Source organism: Meriones unguiculatus, chromosome 14 (assembly GCF_030254825.1).
Source record: "Meriones unguiculatus strain TT.TT164.6M chromosome 14, Bangor_MerUng_6.1, whole genome shotgun sequence".
Classification (NCBI taxonomy): Eukaryota; Metazoa; Chordata; class Mammalia; order Rodentia; family Muridae; genus Meriones; species Meriones unguiculatus.
The window spans coordinates 22547974-22571164 of NC_083361.1; the positions used below are offsets into that span (position 1 = coordinate 22547974).

Here is a 23191-nt window from a genome sequence, read left to right on the forward strand (position 1 = left end):
GTAGATCTGGGAGGTCTTGAGGAAAAGGATGAATATAATCAAACCCATTGTGACAGCTGGCTTTTATGTCAACTTGACACAGGCTGGAGTCATTTGAAAGGAGGGAACCTCAATTGGGAAAACACCTCCATAAGATCAGACTGTTGGCAAGCCTGTAGGGCATTTGTAAGATGCCCAATCCTCACTCAGAAAGGCAAATGGGATAGACATTAGAAGAAGGTAAAAACAAGGAACAAGAAAGAACTCAGAGGGCCTCTGAAAGACTCTACTCAGCAGGGTATTAAAGCGGATGCTGAGACTCAAAGCCAAACTATGGGCAGAGTGGAGGCAATCTTATGAAAGAAGGGGGAGATAGAAAGACCTGGAAGGGTCTGGAGCTCCACAAGGAGAACAACAGAATCGAAAAATGTGGGCCCAGAGGTCTTTTCTGAGACTGTTACTTCAACCAAGGACCATTCATGGAGATAACCTAGAACCCCTGCACAGATGTAGCCCATGGCAGCTCACTCTCCAAGTAGGTACCTTAGTAAGGGGAACAGGGACTGTATCTGACATAAACTCAGATATCTCCTGAGGGGGGAGCAGCCTTACCAGGCCACAGGGGAAGACTATGAAAGACAGTCCTGATAAGAACTGATAGGATAGGGTCAGATAGAAGGGGAGGAGGTCCTTCCCTATCAGTGGACTGGGGAGGGGCATGTGAGGAGATGAAGGAGGGAAGGAGGATGGGATTGGGAAGGGACGATGGTGGGGGCTACAGCTGGGATACAAAATGAATAACCTGTAATAAATTAAAAAATATATTAAAAAATTAGTGATCCATGCCCAGCTCATTGTGGGTGCTGCCATCTCTGGGCAGGTGGTCTTGGGTTCTATAAGAAAGTAGACTAAGCAAGCCACAAGGAGCAAGGGAGTGAGCAGCACCTCCCGTGGCCTTAGTATCAGCTCCTGCCCTCAGGTTCCTGTTCTGTTTAGCTCCTGTACCAACTGCCTTCCAACAGTGATGTGGAAGTACAAGTCAAATAAATCCTTTCCTCCCTAAGTTGCCTTGGTTATGCTGTTTCATGAGAGCAATAATAACTCTAAGACACATATTGTACAATATTCTGAAAGAATTGATAATTAAAGACAGAGAGAGAGAGAGAGAGAGAGAGAGAGAGAGAGAGAGAGAGAGAGATAAAGCACCAGGCATACTGGAGCAAAGCAGGGCAGGAACATAGGGAGGTGACATACCCTGTGGGAATTTTGAGACTGGCCTCTTTAGACACACTCGAGTCTCAGCCCTGCCCTGATTCTGTGAGTTCAGTGTTCTTTGTATCTCAGCCTCCTTGTTTGTAAGATAAAATCAGCTACTGAGTTGTTAATATCCACACACTAAAGCTAGATAATTAAGTCAACACTCAGGAAAATGGAATCATCTGGACTTGGTGCTGTCATTTCAGCTCCTCAATCCAGCCATACTGGAAGTCAGTGTAAGCTGTTTTACTGACTCTCTTCATCTACAAGTTAGTCTGAAGCAGGCTTATGCCACTCACCACCAAGAGAATTCTCTGTGCCATAGTCCCCGTAAGGGAACTGGGGCTTAGCTGGGCTCATCCCTGCCCACTGAGTAGAGGCAATGGGAAATGGGCTGTGGGCAGCCTTGTTCAACACAGTAAGGATAGACTTGACTAACAGAGAGAAGAAAGGTAGGTGGTGGCACATTGATTCATTTTATTACTAAATTAACACTAAATCCTTAATGTATGTATATAAGAGAGTTCCAGGGAGAGAAGTGAAGAGTGAATATAGGAATTTGCAAGCAATTTCGATCTGTGACACTTGGGCTTTAGGGTTTGAGAGGCAGGTAGCAGTAACATGTTATGCTGTCCTGAGCCATGTAGGTACCACCTGCCCACCACTGGTACATCTGGATCACACAGGGTGTGCTCATACACACAGGACAAAAATCTAGGATACATTCGTACCAGTAGTATTTGTTTTTATGCTTACCATTGCAATGCTATCATCAACATCACCATCACACTCACCATTATCATCACCATCACCATCATCACCATCACAGGCAACATCTCATTCAATTCTACCCACATAGGACTGTTGCTATTCAACTTTGCTGGTTAAGGAATGCTCTCACAGATGTCAAGTCATGCAACGCCAACACGGCCCGAGGTACAGTAGATCAGCATTTTATCCTAGCAGGTGTGAACTCAAAGCCAATGACTTTAATTGTGCTACCCAGGTACTAGAGGAACACTTGGGAAAGAGTGAGTCAAGACTAAAGAGTGATTTGCCTGCAACAGTACTGCCAGGGTGGATATGATTTTTGGATAATTCCTATGCTATAGGCTACATGGAGGAGAAGGTGTTATTATCTACCTATGGAAAGGACTATCAATAGTGGGGTCACTTTTAATAATAAACACCCCATGGAATGCTCTTCAGATCTAATAGACACACACGCTTGTTTGTCACAAAAACCTGGGTTCAAATTCTGGGCAACTTTAGGGAAAGCCATTTCAGCTTTCGAAGCCTCTTTTTCAGGTCCTGAGAATAAAGATATTAATTCTTAGGCTGCACTAGATAAAGCCAATGTAATATGCAATGGGCCAAGAAGCCCAGCGGAGTCACTGGGTACTTAGCAGGAAGATGACCCACAGGGACCATGATTTGTGTTTGTCCAGCCAGCCTCCCAACCAATGGTGGCCTGAACATGCTATGCTAACTGATAGGAATTCACAGAGCATGGCCAAGCTCCAGAGTTCCTTTTAAATACAATGGAAGAATATAATCAAGTAGGAGCCAATATATGCATAGCCAGCTGCTGAAATCACAGGTAAAACTTTAAAAAATAATACAATCCAAGCATTCTGGGATGTATCCTTGAAAGCTCTGGGCAGGGAGTTTAGCATTTTGTTCTTTGTGGTAACAAGGTAAACTGAGTCATAGAACCTTCCATCTCCAGGAGCCATGGTAGAGATAATCTTGAACAGGGTCTGTAAATTCAAATCCCAACCATGGCCAGATCAGGCCTGGAGACAAGAACTGGGGACCTGGGAAGATAGGATTATACTTAACATTAGCTCTGAGCAAAGTCAGACATAGGGCTAGAGACGCCCAGGCTTGTCGCAGCTAATTGGAAATCTGGATTCTCATGGAGGATATTATGTTGAAACCAAACCAGTTCAAGCCAGTTTACCAAAACAAACAAACAAACAAACAAACAAACAAACACACTCACATGAAATATCAACAGGGCCAAGTATAAAATCTTAACAGGCTACACCGATTCCTACAGCTACCCAGAGTGTGTTGTGCTCAATGCCAGAACCCAGGGGGTGCTCAAGACTGCCTCCTACACTAGGGAGAGATGCTATGAATATATGTTCATGTATGTGTGCATATATGTTTGTGCACATGCAAGTAGGCGCAGGCATGCATGTGGAGATCACAGGACAATCTCAGGCGGTTATCCTTAGGTGCCTTGGGACTTTCATTGCTCTGAAACTTCATCATGTAGGCAAGACTGGCTGGCCTGTCTCTTCTACCCATCTCACTGGGATTATATGTGGATGCTGCTATGTCTGGAAATTTGTAGGGTTTCTGGGAATTGAACTCAGACTTGTGAGGTTTACAGGCTGAGCCATCTCTCCAACCCAAACTCCAAGTTTTTGACATTGCTTGCTTTAAGTAGCTGAGGTTGGAGCTCTGAGTGCCTCCAGGCTTTACCCAGACCAGTAGGAGGAGGAGTGTAGAAGCCACACACTGGAAGGCTGGACCTCTGGATTCAATGTCATGCTATCATGAGTCTTTAAACTAGGAAGTAAATTCTTGGAGAGCCTGCCTGAAGATGGTCGTGTTCACTGCTGGAGCAGTGCCTGCCATGTGATTGGCATGAGGTAAGTAGCTCCTGAGTGACAGGCGGAAGGCTTAGAGGATGCGGGGCTATCACTCAGATGCAGTCCTCAGGTTACCCACCAGCCAAATGATAATTAACCAGGATTGCTCAGCTCCAAGGATTATCAAAATAAAAACGGACTCATGGAATTCTTCGGGAAAACAAAGACATCAAATGTTCCAAATGGGCTGGGAAGGTGGCGCTGCCAATAAAGCATTTGCTGTGTGAGCGCGAGGATCTGAGTTCAATCCCCAGAACCCTCTTGAGAAATCTTGTCTCAAAACCAAAATGGTGGATGGTAGCTGAGGAATGATGCCATGCGCACTCCTCATACATCCACACACACTACATGAGCACCTGTGTGCACCTGAACCCCCCGCACACACATCCACATATAGGAATAAATTCAAAAGATTCCTTGGGAGAAAAGCTGCCAGCCCACGAGAAGCAGCTGCTTCTCTCTGTCCTCAGCCAACAAGTAAGACCTTTGCACTCTCTCACAGGAAACTTTTCTCTGGTTGTACAAAGTCAACCTGGGAGAAAGGCTCCAGTGATAAACTTCCCACTTCTGCGGTGCTCAGTGCATTACCTTGCATTGTCTCGGCCATGTGACTTCAGGAAATTCATGTCTCGGTATCGGGAGAGAAACGCCACAAGCTGGTCATTTGTCCTGTGGGGTAGAAGGGGAAGAAGAGAAAGTCAGGGTCCTCTGCTGCCCATGGAGATGCTGGTTTAGCCTTCCTTCTTAGTCCTAGGAAGCAGAGTTCACTCTGTGCCCCTGGATTGGCCAGTTCTAACCACAGCACATAGCCTCTTAGGGCAGGTCTTTTCCCTGGACCTGCTTCATTACATGCAAACAGGCTGTGTCCTCCTTTCATTCTGGCTGCTGTGTAGTAACATCCCAGAAAGGGGCAATTTAGGAGAGAAAGGTCATCATCCATCACTTCAGGGAAGCCACCACAGCAACAGCTTGGGACAGCTGGAAACACCACACACACACAGTCAAGAGCAGAGAGGCGTGGATGCACGCATGCTCATTTGCTTTCTTGATTGATGGTTATGCTCAGCCCGGTTTCTCCACTGTTTCAGACACCCCCGTCCCCTGCCCTCCGCCTAGTGAACGGTGGCATGCAATGCGCTGGGTCTTCCCATGTCAATTAACTTAATTCTGACAATGCCTATTTCCAGATATGACACAGGCCAGCCTAACGTAAGTAATCCTTCATTACAACTGTTTCCCCAGGCGATTATGGGTTTTGTCAAGTTGACAATTAGAGCTAACCGGCACAGGCTGTCTGTATCTCTCTCCCACATGCTCTTCTGTGCAGGGAACTCTGAGGACAAGCATTGTGTCTTATGTGCTTTGATATCTGTGTTTTGCATTGGCCACGGCCAACAACAGTTACCAGTACGGAGCCCAATGTCACGGATCAGACTCAGGGCCTTTGTACTTGCTGTACCTGGGCCATTTTGTCCTATATCTCTCCATTTCTGGCCTACCCTTGTCATTTAGGTCTTTTAACTGTCATGTCTTCAGACAGGTACTTTCTGGCCATTCCACCTAAGTTGCCCATGTCTCTTCCAGCTCACATTTATTCCACCACAATGTTGACTTTGTCACCATTTGAAAATTACTCTCTTCATTACCTTACAGTGTAATGTCCACAAGGAGAGAATCTGCTCAGAATGATCGTCTCATTCTGGGCACACAGTAGGACCTACACTAATGTTTGTTAAATGGATGAATGAATGAGTGAGTGAGTGAGTGAATGAATGATGGAGGAATGCATGAGTTAAGATGAGCTGAGGTAGGAATGACTCCTTCCGTGCACAGTGAGCAGCAGATGAATCCGAGTCCTCCATAACCACTGGGCTGTGGATCGAGAGAGCTTTAAAAAATATGAAGCGCCGTGCAAACGGATGACATTGTTTCCAGCATTGTTATCCCAAATTTATCACCATCAATCTCGGCGTTCACAGTGCCGTCACAGCTAATCAGCTTGTGCACACAGCTGTGACAGTATTTTAAAAGGCAGTCACACAGGTCTCCATCTGCCAGAGAGGCAGTCGCCTCTTCCACTGAATAAACCCAAACAGGTAAATGGTGCTGATGTGACAGCTCCTTAGTCACCAAGCTCCTCTGCTGGGGGAGGCTCGAGTGCGCTCTTTAGAGGGCAGGGGTTAACCACTCTTCCGGATTGGGAGAGGTGGGAAGAAAGGGGTCCTATGGGAACACGGGAAGGTTGGACTCTTTCCATTGAATTGGGGGTGGGGGTGGGGCAAAAGTGTGTTGCTTCTGCGCATGTGCAAACGAACATTGGTGCAAGTACACGTGTGGCATGGTCTGTGTATGGAGGTCAGAGGACGACCTTGGTGTCAGTTGGCCCCTCGCCTTCCATCTTGTTTGAGGCAAGGTCTCTTATTCACCACTACATACACCAGATTGGCTAGCCTGCGGGTTTCTAGGGAGTCTCCATGCCTGCCTGCCCACTCATGGTAGGAGTGCTGGGACGGCAGGTGCTCACTGCTGCGAGTTGATGTGGCTGCTGGAGTTTTAACTCGGGTCCTCAGGCTCGAGTAACACATGCTTTATCTACTAAGCATCTCCCTAGCGCTAACACTGGACTTAAGAGAAACAGAGTAGTGTCTCACAAAGCAACAGCTAGGCTCTAGGAGCAGAAGGATCTAGAAGTGAGCTCTGGCTACATCGCCATACCCCACCACATGACTAAAGGATAAACAAGCCCCTGAATAGTGGCCCTCTTTAAACTCATCTCCTCCTGGCTGCTCGCATCTAAACATGCTGGTCCCACAGTGGGTTCATCTCGCGTCATCACCAGGAGGATGGGTAGCTTTAAGGGCACACAGTAGGTACACACTCAATGCACGCTGTCGCTCTGCTCTTTCTACCTCTGAGCCACCTGTTCTGCACTTCCCTTGGCCCTCAAGCCATCTCTCTTTCTCTGTCACTCTTTGGTGTCGCCACTCTGAGCCCTCACCCACTCATCGGATGGTGTATGGGGAGCTCAGCACTCCACATGGGTAGGAAGGGGTGGGACAGAGCAGCCAAGAGATACTGAGGTGGAAATAAAATGTGGCCCCAGCTTCTTACTGAAATAAAAACCAATTAGAGGCCAACCATACTGGGGTGGCAGATACCTGGAGAGCAGCCTGCATCTACAGCCTGGTGAAAAAAAAAAAGAGAATTATTGTGCACAGGATGTAGAGCTCTGAGCGGTGAATCTCAGGGATAGGCCCAAAAGACCAACCTTTGTGTGTCTGGACAGTGACAACCAAGGTGGCCAAGGTTCCCAGGGTCCTGTGGCCTGCTGTTAAAAAGGGCCTCCAAGAAGCTGCTGGGGTAAGTAGCAATGAAGTGACCTTATAAAAGAAAATCAGGCCATGTCTTTCCCAGCCATCCGGAGGCCCACTCCATCTCCTCCGTCTCAGCCGCTCTTATTTACCAAACCCTTGCCACACTCTGCGACAGTTCATTATTGTCGTCCTGATGAATAAAAGGACAAGTTAACCTCTGAATAGGTCCCCAGCAGCAGGAATATTAAACAGGGCCTCTCAGGAAAGTTTGGTGGGAGGATTGAAGGGGCCAAGGCCAGGTTCCCGGAGCCCCCTCTGGGAAGTCTCAGGCCGCCCAGGGTCAGCCTGCTGTGGCTCCATTTGGAAACCCCAGAAAGCATCTTTCAGGGCTGGAGCTGGGGCCATTTTCGCATTTCCCGCTTCACCGGGTCCCCATCTGATGGGGATGAATAGGCATTTAGCGAATTTACTTAGTGATGCTTCCACATGAAATCATCTCAAAAGATGACATCTTGGCGGGGAGGGAGGGTGGCCGGGGAGGGGCTGTGCTTTCTAGGCTGGAGCCTATGCATAAAACCCTCTTTCAAAGCAAAGCCCTGTGTGTTGCTGAGTGAGTAAGCTGGCTGGATTGGCCTGATAGGTGGTGTGAGGGGTTCTACGCCCTCCTCCTTCTGGCCGGGGGACCCACCCTGTAACTCCTTGCTTGCCCCTTCTTTGTAAAATGCCTGATTAAATGCTAAATTCTGGTCAGCTAGTCCCTGCTCCTTCTCAAAAAGGAGACAGGATTTGGCTGGAGACCAATTCTTCCGATTGCTTCTTTCAGGCCCCTGTCAATAATTGCCTACGTATTTAATTCACTCTAGATGATGAAGAGCTTTTGATCTGGTGACATTTTTACCCAATTCCAGTCTTGCTGGCTTGCCCCCCCCCCAATTTTCTTTTCAGAACAGTTCTTCTCCATGTGGCTCCCATTGCTCATCACTGGGGCCCGTGTAGCCAGTTCCACCTTCTGTGGACAGGATCACAAGTCTATCTGTTGTTGATTGCTGGTGCCCATTGCTGAAACCATTAGGACCATGCAGATATCTGCTTCAATACCCAGCATGTAAGCAAATGCTGAAACCAGCTTATTGGTGAGCACATGGGAATCAGGAGTGGATGCATAAATAAGAGAGTCGGAAAATCGGACCTCAAACCTTGACCATTACTGGACATGCATCATGCTCTAGTTGCAGGGCAGACAGCTGCTGTGTTTTAACTCACTCAATATTTACGAAGATGCCATTCAGTGAGTCTCACTCCCATTTCACAGACGGGGTGGCTAGACTCAGGCATTAGGTCATGGAGGAAAGTACAGATGGGCTCGGGATGGGGATGCTACAGCTGGTGCTCTTGATAAACAGCTCACTCTGCAAACGACAGAGAGTGAGCGAGTGGGAAGACGGACCATACTTGCAAAGTCTGCAAACCTGGGGCTGCAGAGATGGCTCAGTGGTTATAAGCACTGGCTGCTGTTGCAGAGGACGGCGTTCGGTTTCCAGCACGCACGGGGTAGCTCACAACCTCCTGTAACTCCAGTTCCAAGGGCTCTGAAACCCCTTTCTGGCCTTCACGGGCACTGCACACATGTGGTGCAGACATATGCAGGCAATACACTCATACACTTAAAGAAAAAAAAATCTCTAAGAAACACTGCATCTCAAGCCTCACCCTGGACCTGACTGAGACAAACCTGACTTCCTTCTGGGTGTGTGTGTGTGTGTGTGTGTGTGTGTGTGTGTGTGTGTTCCCTCATGCATGCATGTGCATGCTGTATGAAGATCAGAGGTCAGCCTCAAGTGTCACTCCTCTGGCACTGTCCACTCTGCTTTTGTTTCTTTTGTTTTGGACAGGAAGCCGACTGTGTCGGCCAGTGAGCCTCAGGGACACACCACACGCCTACTCGGGATTGAACTCAGGCCACAGAAAGCCCTTTACCTGCTGACCCATATCCCTGGCTTGAGATCAGCATGGCTTCTTATGGTTTCCAGGTGATATATAAGCCCATGTCAGTTTGAGATGCTCTGCTCTGCTGAATACGAAGATGACTGACTGTTTTCTTCCCTGCACTATGTGTTCCCCTCGGGCCCTTCTGGAATGCCCACGCTTAGAGGGAGTTCCTTTCATCTTCATAAGGCATAAACCTTGGGTGCTAGGAGTATTAAATAGAACCATGCATGTAAGACCTCTGTAATAGCACCTGGCACAGGCTAAGTCTTTGACAAATGTTGGCTGTCATTTAATAGTATCATTGCCATCTCAGACATCAGATACTTGAGACATTTTGATTCAGGGAAAGCAACGAAAGGTCCCAACTTAACACTGATGTGGAGGGCTCTCTGAGCTTTAGATCCCCAGAATATTCTAGGGCAGAGGGTGGGAAACGACTCTGAAGGGCCATGTCCTCATCTCTCAACTCCATTTTCATGCCCATTCCTCTGAATATAGAGACATATATGATGAGGGGAACAGCTCTAACATTCCATCAGAACCCCAGGCTCATGAGCAAAAGGTTCTCTAGGTCCACAGAGTCAGAGCTAAGCTGGGCTGGTGTGCTAGAAGTGATTGACAGGTGAGAAGAAGACAGGGTCTGCTCAGCCTCTACTGGGAAACAGTCAAGAACAGATCCATTTTCGTGTCCTTCCAACCACTGTTCTCATCCCAAACCCATTTCCCAAGGCTGGATGCTGAAAGGGACCCCAAGAGGCAGGTACAGCAGCAGGGTGAGGCTGGCAGATGGAAGCCAGGGCGGTACACACCTCAGGACATTTGTGGAAGTTAGAATTCAACCCCGTGACACCGTCAAGAGAGTGTAAAGCTCATAGGTCTGGACTGCAGTGAACAAAAGCATTCATGCCAGATGGAAGACGGGAGTGTGTATGTGAAGAGAAGGGTGAGTTGAGGATAGGAAAGCTGGAGACATCTTTATTCTGAGTTCTGAATGGAGGGGGCTGCCTCAGTGCCTAGCCCTGGTATGGAGTATCATCTTTCTTTCTTCACATTTAGTGTGTGCTTGTTGCATACTAGGCAAGAGCTGTGCCCCTGAGCTATCTCTTCAGGCCTGCCTGTTTAATTTAGACATCATTTTAGTTTCATCGTAAACAACCGTACCCACAGTACGTGGTGTTCTCATCTTTGTCCCATCTTTTTTGTTGTGCCAAAATAACACGACCCAATCTTGCCAACTTCACTATTTGGGTGAGGTTTTAATGAACACGGTCACACTGATATATAACCACCAGCCCCACCCACTGTCAGCACACTTTGTATCCAGCAAAATCAACAACAACCCCTTTTCCTCCATGTCCCAGCCCCCGGCAACTATAATGTTTTGTTTTTGTAATTTTGATAACTCTCACTACTTCATATAGAGAATGTATCTTTGTGCACACAGCTCGCTTCATCTGCACTGAAGTTCATGTTAGAATTTCTTTCTTCTTTTAGGTTGGATAATATTCTGATCTAACATACCACATTTGTAAATTTTTTAAAAGTTATACATGAACACACAAACAATGATCACTTGTCTACATGCACCTCAAGCAATCTCAGCAATCTAGGACATCGACAAAAGACTCAACTGCCCTGACTAATGGAGTCTCCAGGATACGATATTCTAGTTTTAAGATTGGGTGGTTCCTGGTAAATGAAAATCAGTTCTGACCCTGAGCACAGAGCTCTACCAAAGGGTGTGTATCTGTTGAAGAAAAAAGGCACTCACTGTAGGAGTAGAAATCTCATCCTTTTATGAAAAGCCAGGATTTCTGGAAGTAATGAGGGAGTGCTAGCAGTAACCCTTTCGATGCTGTGTGTTCATACATGCCTGTGTGGATCCAGGTGTCACTGCATGCATAGAGGCCAGAGCAGGCGGTCAGGAATATTCCCTTATTGCTCTCTGTTGTATTCCTTTGAGACAGGGTCTCTCACTGAAGCTGCACCTTAATCTTTTCCATCTAGAACAGCAGCCAGTAAACCCCACAGCTCCTACTGTCTCTGCCCACCCTGGCACTGGGTTTATAGGTGTGTTTGTAGCCACACCCAGATTTCCATTCGATGCTTCAGTCTGAGTGTGGGTCCTCATGTTGCACAGCAAGCACTCTTACCCGTGGAGGTACCCATTTAGCCCCTACTCCTTTTAAGTTTATAATTGTGGAGGTTTAAACTGCAGCAAGATAAAGGACTGGCTATCTGCCATGGGTGTGGGGACAGAGACCGTGACTACAAGAGTAGTGAGTGGGGCATCCTGGAGAGACTAACAGGCACTTGACAGTGAGGGTAGTCTGGCCAGAATAGGCTGACCAGGCTGGGATCAAGGTTTCTTCCTTTCTTGCAGTACCAACAAGGACCCTAGAGAATTAAATCCCATCAGAGTGAAGTATGAATGACCTCTTGTTGAGCTGGGGTGTGGGGTTTGGGCAGAACTCCCTTGTATGCCTTGGGCAGCTCGCGTCTATCTGTTGGGTGACAACACTGCAGTTTCCCATCTGGATGCATGAGTGGCACCTTGGACAGTACCTCCTAGGCCTCTGGCCTTAGTCATGTGGGGAAGAAACATGGGTCTAGATTCCTTCAGTTCCTCCAAGACCCAGCACATTGTAGGAGCTCACAAATATTCACAGCTGTGATTTACTCCAAAGGGAGTGACACAGCACCTTCTCAGCTCCACCCTGTTACAGGTCTGCCCCATCATCAGGAGCTCATTGCATCCTTGTTTGTCAGAAGGGCAGATGCCCTGAAACCCAGGAGCATCATCCCTTGCTTCCGCATCCCAGCCTTTGCCCACTACAGGAATTCACCTCTTCGCTTCTGCACAGAGAAGAACTAGAAGACTTAGGACAGTCAGTCCCAAGTTCAAGGAACTTGTGAGAATATGTATAATGATGGCACTTGTAAAATTGTCTACTTTTGCTTCTTTACCAACTGCTAAGTGCTCATCTCCTTAAATATTGTCACAACCTGATGCAGCAGGTGTGCCTTCTAGAGAATAGAGTAGGTCAGGGAATGAGGCAGTGGCGTGGCTGAAGTCTTATGGATGGCTGAATGAAGCCAAAGACCTCAGCTCCTTGCAGCCATCAAACGTGTGTCAATTCCACTTTCCACTGGGTGGACAAGGTTCAGCACTATGGCTGTTTCTTTAGACACAGGAAACAATCATCACCCTCCAAAGCCTCGTGCTTGCTATTGAGGGCGTTGGCTCCTGAACACAGTTGCACAGTAGAAATTGACATAAACACAGCACAGCGCAAGGTTTGACTTTCTCCACAGTTCACCAAAAGCCTGAATCTGCCATCCCTGTTCCTCCTCCCCCCCCCATGACAGTCCATCTCCTTACTGAATCGAGGCCTTTCTGTTTGCAGGGTTTATTTTGAGATGCACAGGAAGTGGAGGTACTTCCAAAACTCTTTCCTCAAGGCTCTTGTTTTTATTTTTATTTTTCAACACAGACCTTAATAACATGTTCCTATGAGGGAAATCATGAAACCCAGGACTCCAGAACAGAAAAGTGAAGTTCACGGCTGTCTGAAGAAAAGCAGAAGCAAAAATAAAGCCAGCCCCCGATACACATGTAGTCAAGCTTTGCATAGAAGGTACCAGGTGGAAAGTTCAGAGTGCTGAATTTGGCCTGGATGCCATAGGTGCAACTCTAGCACCATGGGCACCGAGGACAAGTTACCAGGTTGAAACACTATCCTGCTCTAGACTCTCCTCCAGTAGGTATTCACTGGACCTTTCTAAAACACGAGTTTGGTGTGTAACCTCTTCCACTTAATGCCCTTCAGGGTACTCTCAATTAGGGATAGGCTAGTGTGCTGTTTAGCAAGGCACACAAGTTTCTCACGGTCAGAATCTGCCCACTCCAACTTTGGAACTATTCGCCTTGAAGCTTTCTAATTGTTCTACCCTCTTCCTGAAGGTCCTCGTGTGGCAGCTGTGGGGTAACAGCCAGGGTCATGGCACAGCAAGGTCCCTGTAATGTGGAGTGATTCGCAAACATCCAAAGGTATCAAGAGACACATGCCCAAAGGACACCAAGGAGACTATGGGGGAAGTCCCTCCCTCCACACAGGCAGCAGGCTGGAGAGCCACCTGGATAATAAAACCCAATCACTGTTAATTGGATTTACCTTTTTTTGTTGCTCACGAAAATGATGTGGCACTAAACCATGCTCATTGCATTTGAAGGGACCCGCAAATCACTCTGCAAAGCCTTGACACGTTCGCAGAGCGTTTGGGAGGAACACATTTCTCATTTTAAACACACGTATGCCGTCTGAAGAGGCCATTTATCTGATGTTCCATCGGTGAGAACTCTGAACATGCCAGCCAGTCCTTCCTCAAGATGGCTGTAATGGGAAGGTGACTGACAGGGATCAGCACCAAGACGCCCAGCTGGATCTGAGGCTGCCTGAATCATGAACAAATTAAATTGTAGCCTGCTGGGGTGGCACAGGCTGGTAATATCAGCACTCTGGAAGCTGAGGAGGAAGCGTGTGGCACAAGGCCAGCCTGGACTATGTAGTGAGACCCTGTCTCCAAACAAATAAAATATTTAAACATGCCATCCAGCCTGGTTTTATGCATATACACATGCACACATACATACAATGCACACACATGTGTACATGAAGTCAGTTTGTAAATTACGTATTCTCTGTGACCTGACTGTCTTCGTATGTCATGAGACATATCAATTAAGTAGTGTGTTTAATTTAAAAAATTACCTTCCTGTGTATCCTACAAAGCTTTAACTGTCAACCTGACACAGCCTAGGATCCTCTGAGGAAGAACTCGAAGCTGAGGGACTTCCCAGATAAGACTGGCCTGTGGGCCTATCCCTATGGGGGCTGTCTTGACTGTTAATTGATGTAGGTCAGTTGACCCTGGGTTGTGTAAGAAAGCTGGCTAAACATGAGTCTCCTACAAGCCAGAAAGAGCATTTCTCCGAGCATTCTGCTTCACGCTCTTGCTTGAGCTCCTGACCTGACTTCCTTCAAAGATGGACTGTGACCTGTAAGCTGAAATAAACCCTTTCCTCCCGAAATTGCTTTTGGTGTTTTATCATAGCAATAGAAAACTCTCAGTCAGGCCTCAAGCCCCTCTTTGAGTTCATTGCTCAGCGCAAGTACTTGGTTACAGAATGAGTTCATTCTATACCGTCTGCTATGTGGGGAATAGTCTTTCTAATGTTTGCCTGATGAATCCTGGATTGTGTTTTCAAGGACTAGATTCATGTTCATATGCTCTTTCGACTGAGAAGGGCTATACTGTGAATAGCCACTCAGCTACAGTGACTTGTATTGATGAGCTCAACTTCCTTTTAGCACTGTGGCTGAAAAACAGTTTTTGTTTTTAAATGTTTACACTCTTCTGGGTTTGCTCATTTATGACCTACCACAGCCATTGGTCCATCTTAATGTCACCACAAAAGTGCTTCTGTAGTTGCAACTATCACACAGTGGAATTTGGGGCAGGTGATGCAATACAGAGCTAATATCAGAGTTATGCTTATAGACCTACCAGTTGGCTGTGAAGCTGTGGGCATGTGATTTAAGCTACTTATTACTTGAGGTCCTCATATTTACAACTAGGAGTGATAATATATCTTACCTCATAGAACAGGTAGAAGATTTAATGAAACAACAAGGAATTATCTATTTCATGCAACTGAAAAAACCAAGCTCACATAAAATTGATACCAGAAGTGGGGTAGTGAATGTTAGTCAGGGAAAAACCACAGAAGTCTAATATAAGCTGGGTAATTCTAGAAAGTATTGTTTTTACTGTTGTTCTGTTAGTATCATCACTACTTCAGTAGAAATAGAGTCTGCACTGAGCTAACTCCTAGAGCATCAGGATAGGGTCAGTCTGGATATTGGCCTAGAGTGGGGCTGAGCTCAAAGGCCAGGTGACTCTCCACTGCTCACCCTGCTCTCTTTGGGCAGCCTACCAGGTCCAACAGACTGTCTGAACTGGATCAACATCACAATGCTTTTTAAGGAAGTGTAGGTGACTTGCTGTCTGCCTTAGGCCACCTCTGCAAGCATTGTGCAGGCACTGATGTTTGCTTCAGAGAGACTCTGGTGGACCAGAAATGTTGCTTCAAGTATGGAGTATGATCTCCAACCACAAGTTCTTAAAAATTGTTTACTTTAGAGCTGCAGAGAGAATTTAAAAGATAAGAATGTGTTGAGTAGAGGATATAGGCCTTGAGTGGGTAATGTGACAGTTCTTGGGGACAGAACAGTTTAGAAAATTTTTAAAGAAGAATTTATCAGATCCATCAGTGGTTGTCAGACTGCATCCCCTACACTCCAACCTCTGCCCAGCAGCTTGGGCTTGGGCCTCAGGACATCTGGCCTGAGGCTTCTCTGTAGACTACACACCTCTGTCTTTTTCTATACTAGAGTGGGTTGTGAGAGAAATTCATATTGAGTAAAAGAGATTTAGAGGCTTAAAAATAGAAGTTCAACAACCACAAGAGCCTAACTTTTTTTTTTAATTTTTGAAAGAAAGAAAATGACAGTTTCTTCCCTTTGAGTAGTATTACTTTCTCCTGAGCATGGGAAAATCCAAATAGAACATGTCAGACATGAGAGTTTCTACAGTAAAAGGGAGGTTCCAGGCTACACTGTCAGCACGGACACCTGTTACACAGGACACACTCCAGGTGTCTTAGCTCTGTTCTTTCTCGGTGTTAGACTGCCTTTCTTTGCCTCTTTCTCCACCCTGGCCTGAGCCTGCTCAATGTCTAGAATTACCTGGAAGCTTTCTGTTGGCTGTGTGCTCTCTGCTCTCTTGGGAAGTATGGTTCCCCAGCATCCTGACAACCAGGTTCCGACCTGAGCATATGCTAAGTGTATGCTCTGTGCCTCCAACTGTTCTTTCTGGTGTCAGACACAAATTCTGCTCTCTATCACTGAGTTCCTCCTGAGATGGGCGCAGCTGTTTCCATGGGAAAACTGAGCTCTGGTTGTTTGACTGTCTGTGAACTCACTCATCCTGGTTCTTTGGTCAAGGTTACTCATTTACGGGAATGTCTATCTCTTCCAAAAGAGTTATTTACTCAGGGTCAATATCTTAGCCAGGCTCCCTCTGTGGCACCATGGCAACCTACAAAATGTTTGCTAACAAAAAAAATTCAATAAATACCGTATTAGGACCTGTGCTAAGAAAGCAGTGCTGTGAGTGCATTGATCATTGATGAGTTATTTTCAGATCTCTGGGTATTTACATGGCTGTATCAGGAAACAGGGTCATGCAGTAAATTGTAAAGTAGGGCATATGCCAGATGAAGGCAAGGCACACATCAGCTTTGTTCTTGCTGCTGTAATCTCATTAATTCCTTCAGCAAACATGAATGTTAGACTTACTATGAATTCAGTGCCAAGAGAACAGTCATGATGGAGGCGGAGGGCCTGTGAGAATGGGGTCTGGTATTGCATGTTCTGGGCTACCTTATGTCTTCCATATCAAGAATGGGACTAGTCAGGAGCATCCTTCCAAGAGCCAAGATCTGATTACACTTTCCATAACAGGGGAGCAGCTGTGGTAGAGGAAAGGTACTCTACACCCTGTCTGTTCATAGCACATAATTTTGCTTGATGCGCACAGAAATGTTGGATGATATTACCAAGGATGTGCCAAGTTTCTGAGACGGTATTTCTGAGCTTGACTTGGACTCTTTTTAGGCTAGAGAAATTGCATGGGCAGGTCTAGTAAAGACAAACCAAATGGGTGGCAGCCAGGCGAGCCTCTGCTCTGCAGGGATACTGATGTGAGCTGACTTATGTTTGAAGCCTGCCCTTACCACTGTCTGCAGGTTACTTTTCTCTTCTAAGCATGAACTAATCAAATAGCTCCTGTGCATGAAAGGCCTAACTCAGGTCTGGGCACATAGTTATCCCCTGATTATGAGAGCTCTTGTGACTTATTTGACTCTGAGAGAGGAAGGAGAATGGTTGGCTCCATTCTCCCAGCTCCAGCATACTAGATTTTGACACACAGCCATTGAGGAGACCATGGGAATTTTTGAAGTGTCACGAGCTAAGAAGCAACCTGAGTCGAGGCTCTGTGGCTGTGCCTGCAATAATGACCACACATGGTAGAGCATACACACTGTACATATGTGAAATACATTCTGTGTATAAACAAGCATCCTAGAAGCTAGGCCTCTTTCTACATTGTCCTCTTACTCTTTCTCCCTTTCCCCTTAGATAGCCAAGCCACATATACAAAAATATCATCCTCGGCAAAAGAATTAAGAAACACACTTGCAAACAAAACTTGTACGTGAATATTCTTGGCAGCACTCTTCAAAAGGCGGGGGCTACCCAAACCATCCATCAATGTACAAAGATGGATGAAGAGATAATAGTATAGACATTGAATGAAATATTATTCACCTATAAATGGAGTGAAACACAAATGGTTGCTATAATATGGATCAGTCATGAATGCATTAAGTTAAGTGAAAGAAGAGCTGGACACAGAAGGCACAAATATGATTTTGATTAGTATGAAATACCCAGTAACCAAATCTGAAGAAACATAAAGCAGATTGATGGATCCCAGGGTTTGGGAAAACGCAAGAGTGGCTGCTAAATGGTTACCAGTTTTGGGGGTAATTAAAATGCCTAGAACTAGAGGCGGTGCTGGCCGCACACCACTGAGGGCACTAAATGTCACGAGAGGGGTTTTAGGTTGTGTGTACTTTGCCACAACAGAGAGAGCAGTTGAACCTAAACAATTCAAAATGGAGGAAAAGGCCAGCAGTGCATATGTGTCACAGTGACCATGGTACAGCATGTGTAGCACACACCTGTGACATACATTTTGAGCTGAATAGTCGCAGCATCCTACAGCAGGGCAAATGCAGTTTCTCAGCACCAGGGCATCGGTGTCCCAGCAAGAGTGTTGACATCAACACGTGTGGCTGTGGAGCATATACGTTAATGTGATCTAGGCTGTAAACCCATGTCCTCTCTCTTACCCTCCCAACAACCTCTTAAGATCAGTGCTGCTGTTTAAGCCCATTTTACAGAGGAGAACGTAAAGGTGGGATGAAGGACATGTCCCCTGCTATACAGACTACCTGGAAAAAGGAACAAAGAATTGAAGCAGACAGCCTGTACTCAAGCCCTCTTGAATACAGAGGATTGAGGAGGATCACTTGGTTTAGTTCATGGAAACTGAGGGGAAGGTGGGCAGCTGGTGCCCTGTCTCTCGGAGAATAGAACAGATGAGCAGCTGCCACAGGACATCAAGGGATTTTGTGGGACTCAGACTCTGTCTCAGGCTGCATAAAGCTTGCATGTAGCCAGGCAGGCTTGGTGCCAGGAGATCCCTGTGTCCCGCAGGGCTCCCTGACAAGCTTCTAGGTGCTGTTCTGGCTCCTCTGGCTAAGCAGAGAGGCAGCGGAGCAGGATTTACGGGAGCCCAGTACGGCTCATTGTTCCCTTGAAATGGACCCTCTGGTTCTTCAGAGGTCCTCCATTTCTCCAGGGGTGGTATGTGAAAATGCCTCTAGCGGGGACAGTTAAGTAAAGCCAAACTTGTGGGTCCCCAACTCAGGGATGTTTTCACTAATTCAGGTTCAGCAATGTGTAGCGACGCATCACATCGGCATCTCTCCCACTGCTGCGGGAACAGTCACCAACGTCACTGTGGGGTCGTAAATGACACTCAGGGTGCTTGTGCCTGCTCTCACTTCTGTGGCACTCAGAAGTTGCCATGCACTGTAGCAGGCAATAATGGCACGATGGTGGTTGGGACAGATGTGCTATTTGCTCTGAGGACCTGCCAACCTGGTAGGGTTGTCACTCTGAGATGCCATCACGGTCGCTGGCTGACTACCCTCTCTGAGCTAAGCAGGAACCTCACACGTGGCAGCTCAATCCTCACAGCAAAAGCAGAGGCAGGGAACCAGGCTTTCCCCAGACTTAGATGAGAGAACGAAGGCAAAGGGTGGCCAAGTGATTTGACCAAGGTCGCACCGCCAGTTAATGCAACAGATGGCTGAAGCTTGACCTTTTCCCTCCAGACCAGCCAAACCCAGCTTTGATTACACTTCCCTGGTGGCCGGAGCATTTGAGAAGTTCTGCCAGAGAGGAAAGAATTTTCAGGCCCAGCTTCACGTTTTTCTCAGGAAACTTGGGTACGGGGAGCCTAACATACCAGTTGCCACAGATAATCCCAACACGGGAATTAACGTGATGTAGAGCCCAGCTATACTGTATGCCTCTACTAGCACAGCCTGAGGTATATGGCACATAGTTACTTGTACAGCCTGAGCTACTATGCAACCTGAGGAGCCTCGGGTATACTGTACTTATCCACCTGCATAGCTTGGGCTATACTGTGGTCATATACTTACATAGCCTGGGATATACTGTACTTATCCTTTTTCCTAAACTGGGATATACCATTCCTGTACATCTTCACAGTCTGAGATATACCACACTTATCCACCTGCCTAGCCTGGACTAGCAGAAAAAAAAACAAAAAACAAAAAACAATGCTTTTCAATTTCCCCTACTCAGGAGCCCAGCAAAGTGCTTTACTTTTCTTTGCCACCTTTCCTCTTTCTGCCAGATAATGTTCAGGAGCTGAGATACCTCATCATTATGCACTTCGCAATTCAAGAAAGAAACTTTAAAGGCTTCTTGTTGCTGTCAGAAAAAACAAAAACAAAAACAAAACAAACAAACAAAAAAAACCCTCTGGTCTTTAACATAAAGCTTATGGTCCCCTACGGCCTGACCACCTTCCTTTCTGACTGCATTCTGTTGGCTATACCCCGTTCACAGAAGCCCTCCTTCATTTGACGTGTGAGCTGTACTCTCTCCTGCCTTAGGACCTTTGGATGTACAGTCCCTGCTGCCTGGAACACAGCCCTCCATCGATTTATTACTCAGTTCTTTCCTCTTATTTCAAGTCTCACCTCAAAGGTAACTAATTCTCTAGGGAAGATCTTCTTCCCCGCCCCTAATAAAGGAGGTTACACACATACTGTTTTACTTAATATACATTTGGATTTCTTTTTCCACAATGTCATAAAAGTATAATTATTTAATGGCCCGATCAGTATGTTCTTTGAGGTCTGGGGTCTTGGGGACAGGCAAATGTCAGGCATACTGTAGGTCTTCATTAAGCAGGTGATAGTGGACTTGATAGTATAGATGGATGGATAGATGGATGGATGGATGAATGACATGTCATAAAAATGCATTTAGTTTTTAACACATTGGTTAAAAGTGTTTCTTTCTCTCTTTGAAATGACACTACAACCCATAGCAGGCTCCAAAGACCAATTACAGGAGAGGAGCTTGTGTACAAGGCAGAGGGATAGTAGGGGATCAGAGACACAGACCTACCAAGTTACAGAAAGAAGCACGAGGACATAAGCATTTGAAGACATTAAAGCATTAGTCAGAAACATGACTGTTTGGTCAAGAAGTGTGTGTGTGTGTGTGTGTGTGTGTGTGTGTGTGTGTGTGTGTGTGTGTGTGTTGGGCCCAGAGATCTGGGGTGAAAGTTGAAGCCAATGAGTATTGGCATCAGTGTCATTAACCTTTTTGATTCTGGCTGAGGATGGTGGCACAGGGTGAACTGGGGTCATAATGAACATCAGGTATTAATGATGGGTTTCCATAGAGAAGGTTGGCTCTGTCTGACTTTACAGCAGGAGACTGGACTGAACTAATGACATGGACATCTGCCTTCAAGCCAGCTGCCTTTCCCTTCTTGGCTGGCTCTGGTAGGATAGTCGGAGAGAAGGGCTGCTTTTTACAAGCTACATCTAAGCTAGAAATGAAGTCTGGAGAAGAGGCCCACTGGGGATGCTTTGGATGTTGCTTTTTAATGACAGAGGAGAAAGATCAGAGGGTATTGGGAATATGCTGTCCTCTGTCTGGGATCCTGAAGACTGATCCCCTGAGGGGGACCAAAAGCTGGTACATGAGCTGAAGCATGACATCTAGGAAAATGTGTGCATGGTCAGAAGCTAGACTTGCAAGGGTTGAGATTTGTGTTTTGGACAAGGCCATTATCTGAAACATGGGAGAGACATCAGGATAAGCTAGTGGAGGGCCTGCAGACTATGGCCCATTGCTGTAAATAAAGTTTTATTGTAATATAGTAACATCCATTCACTTACGTATTTGTCTGTGGATGCTTTATTTCTATAAAGTTAGTTTCATAAATGCAGACATCATTGATCAATGCAGTTCACAGGACCCAAACTTTACCCTTTATAAAATCTAGCTAGGAGCCAGGGAGCCAGCTCAGTGGGTAAGGTGCTTGCTGTACAAACATGCAGATCTGAGTTTAGATTTCCACGGTGGTTTGTGCTTGTCACCCCAACACTGGAAAATAGGACAATCCATGGAGCTCACTGACCAGCCTAACCAGTCTAGCTAATCAGTAGTTTCTGGCCTAGTGAGAGACACTGTCTCAAAGAATACAGTGGAGAGCAACTGAAGAAGACCTGGCATTAGCTAATCCCACCCCCTAATGCAAACATTGATCTGTCTCTTATCCATACAGTGTGCCCCTCCATTCGCCTATTCCCCTACTTTCTCTTTTGGCTTCCTTTGATTTGTGATGTAGGGTCTCATGTATACCAGTCTGGCCTTGAATACTCCGTGTAGTCAAAGATAAGGGTGGCCCTGAACTCCTGAGCCTTCTGCCATTTCCATTACATCACAGTTTCTTCCTAGTTCACACTGTTCTTCATGGTAGCTTTTCTCATAAAGCTTTCTACACACAAGTGTGGAGCATCAGAGACCTACCTTTTACCAGTACCCAGCAAAGTGTCTTACACATAGTAAGACATGCCTACTCATAGTAGGCATTCAATAGACATTTTCTGAAGGATCAAAGAGCCTCTCACTCATTGTATTGTTGCTTGGCTAATTTTTTTTCTTATTTAATCAGCTGTCAGGTTGTGCGCATTAGTTATTTCTTACATGTGTTAAAGCACCTAAGTGTTCATACTTTAAAAAAAAAAACTCACCCATGTCTCACGTCTTTGCAAACCACAAGCAGCCTGTGGACCATGCTCAAGATTCTGAGGCTTAGTATCAAGGATGCGGGAGGTCCAAGTCTGACCCATGCTCTTAGCAGGTGGGCATGTTCTCAGGGCCCTTGTCTCATACACAGAAACAATGAATGTCCTTTCTTGCTTAGATGACTAAGCAGTTAAGACAGACCAGGAAACATTTAGCACCCTCAGGGATAGATGCAAGGTGTTCAGGACAGTCAGGAGAACCGACTCCTCTCAGCTCAATTCAAGATAAAGAAACTGCACGTCTTGATCTTGCATCCATGCCTCCCTCTGAAGCCAGGACATTGTCCCCGCTGCCTAATGCTTCTGCTCTACCTTCAAAAGCGATCTGAGTTAATGGAACTCTTTAGCTGTGGGTGTCCAGAGAATGCATTGTTTAAAAAGAACTTGTTAGAAACTTCCCCAGGGTGGCAAACTTTTAAACAAAGATTGACTCTGTAATCAAAAATTGTCTGGCCTTAAACCAGATTCCAGCAGCACAAGGAGCATAATTGAGAAAGGGGTGGCAGTGTTTGTGCCCCTGGCAGGATTTGCCAAGTAACAGTGAGTGATGAACACAATTAAGTAGGGCCGAGGAGAATCCTCCTCTGGAGAAGGCAAGGCTCTGGAGATGGGCCACAGCTCTTGGGCATGATTTTCACTCTTGGGAATAGAAACAGAACACCATTACATCTTACCTTCCTCCATGGAAAAACTGGCCAGCATAGCCAAGGGCCTTCTCTTTCCTACTCTCCACTCAACCATAAACCAGCATTATAGGGACTGGGCCAAGTCCAAATTCCAGTTGCCTAATTCAGACTGGTGGGCTCTTTCACCACTGGAGGACGGCTAGTGATGAACCTTAGAGCCACGAGCATTCCCCTAAGCTAGCGACC

At 46.3% G+C, this 23191-nt stretch overlaps 1 protein-coding gene across 2 annotated transcripts in view; it reads right to left on the reverse strand.

Moving 5' to 3' along the window:
- Xylt1 (xylosyltransferase 1) overlaps positions 1-23191 on the reverse strand; it is a 290019-nt gene that overhangs the window by 39743 nt on the left and 227085 nt on the right. For both annotated transcript variants that reach the window (XM_021657991.2, XM_021657990.2), the window contains exon 6: positions 4488-4568. In XM_021657991.2, the coding sequence (XP_021513666.1) occupies positions 4488-4568 (81 nt within the window). The remainder of the gene's footprint in view (positions 1-4487; positions 4569-23191) is intronic.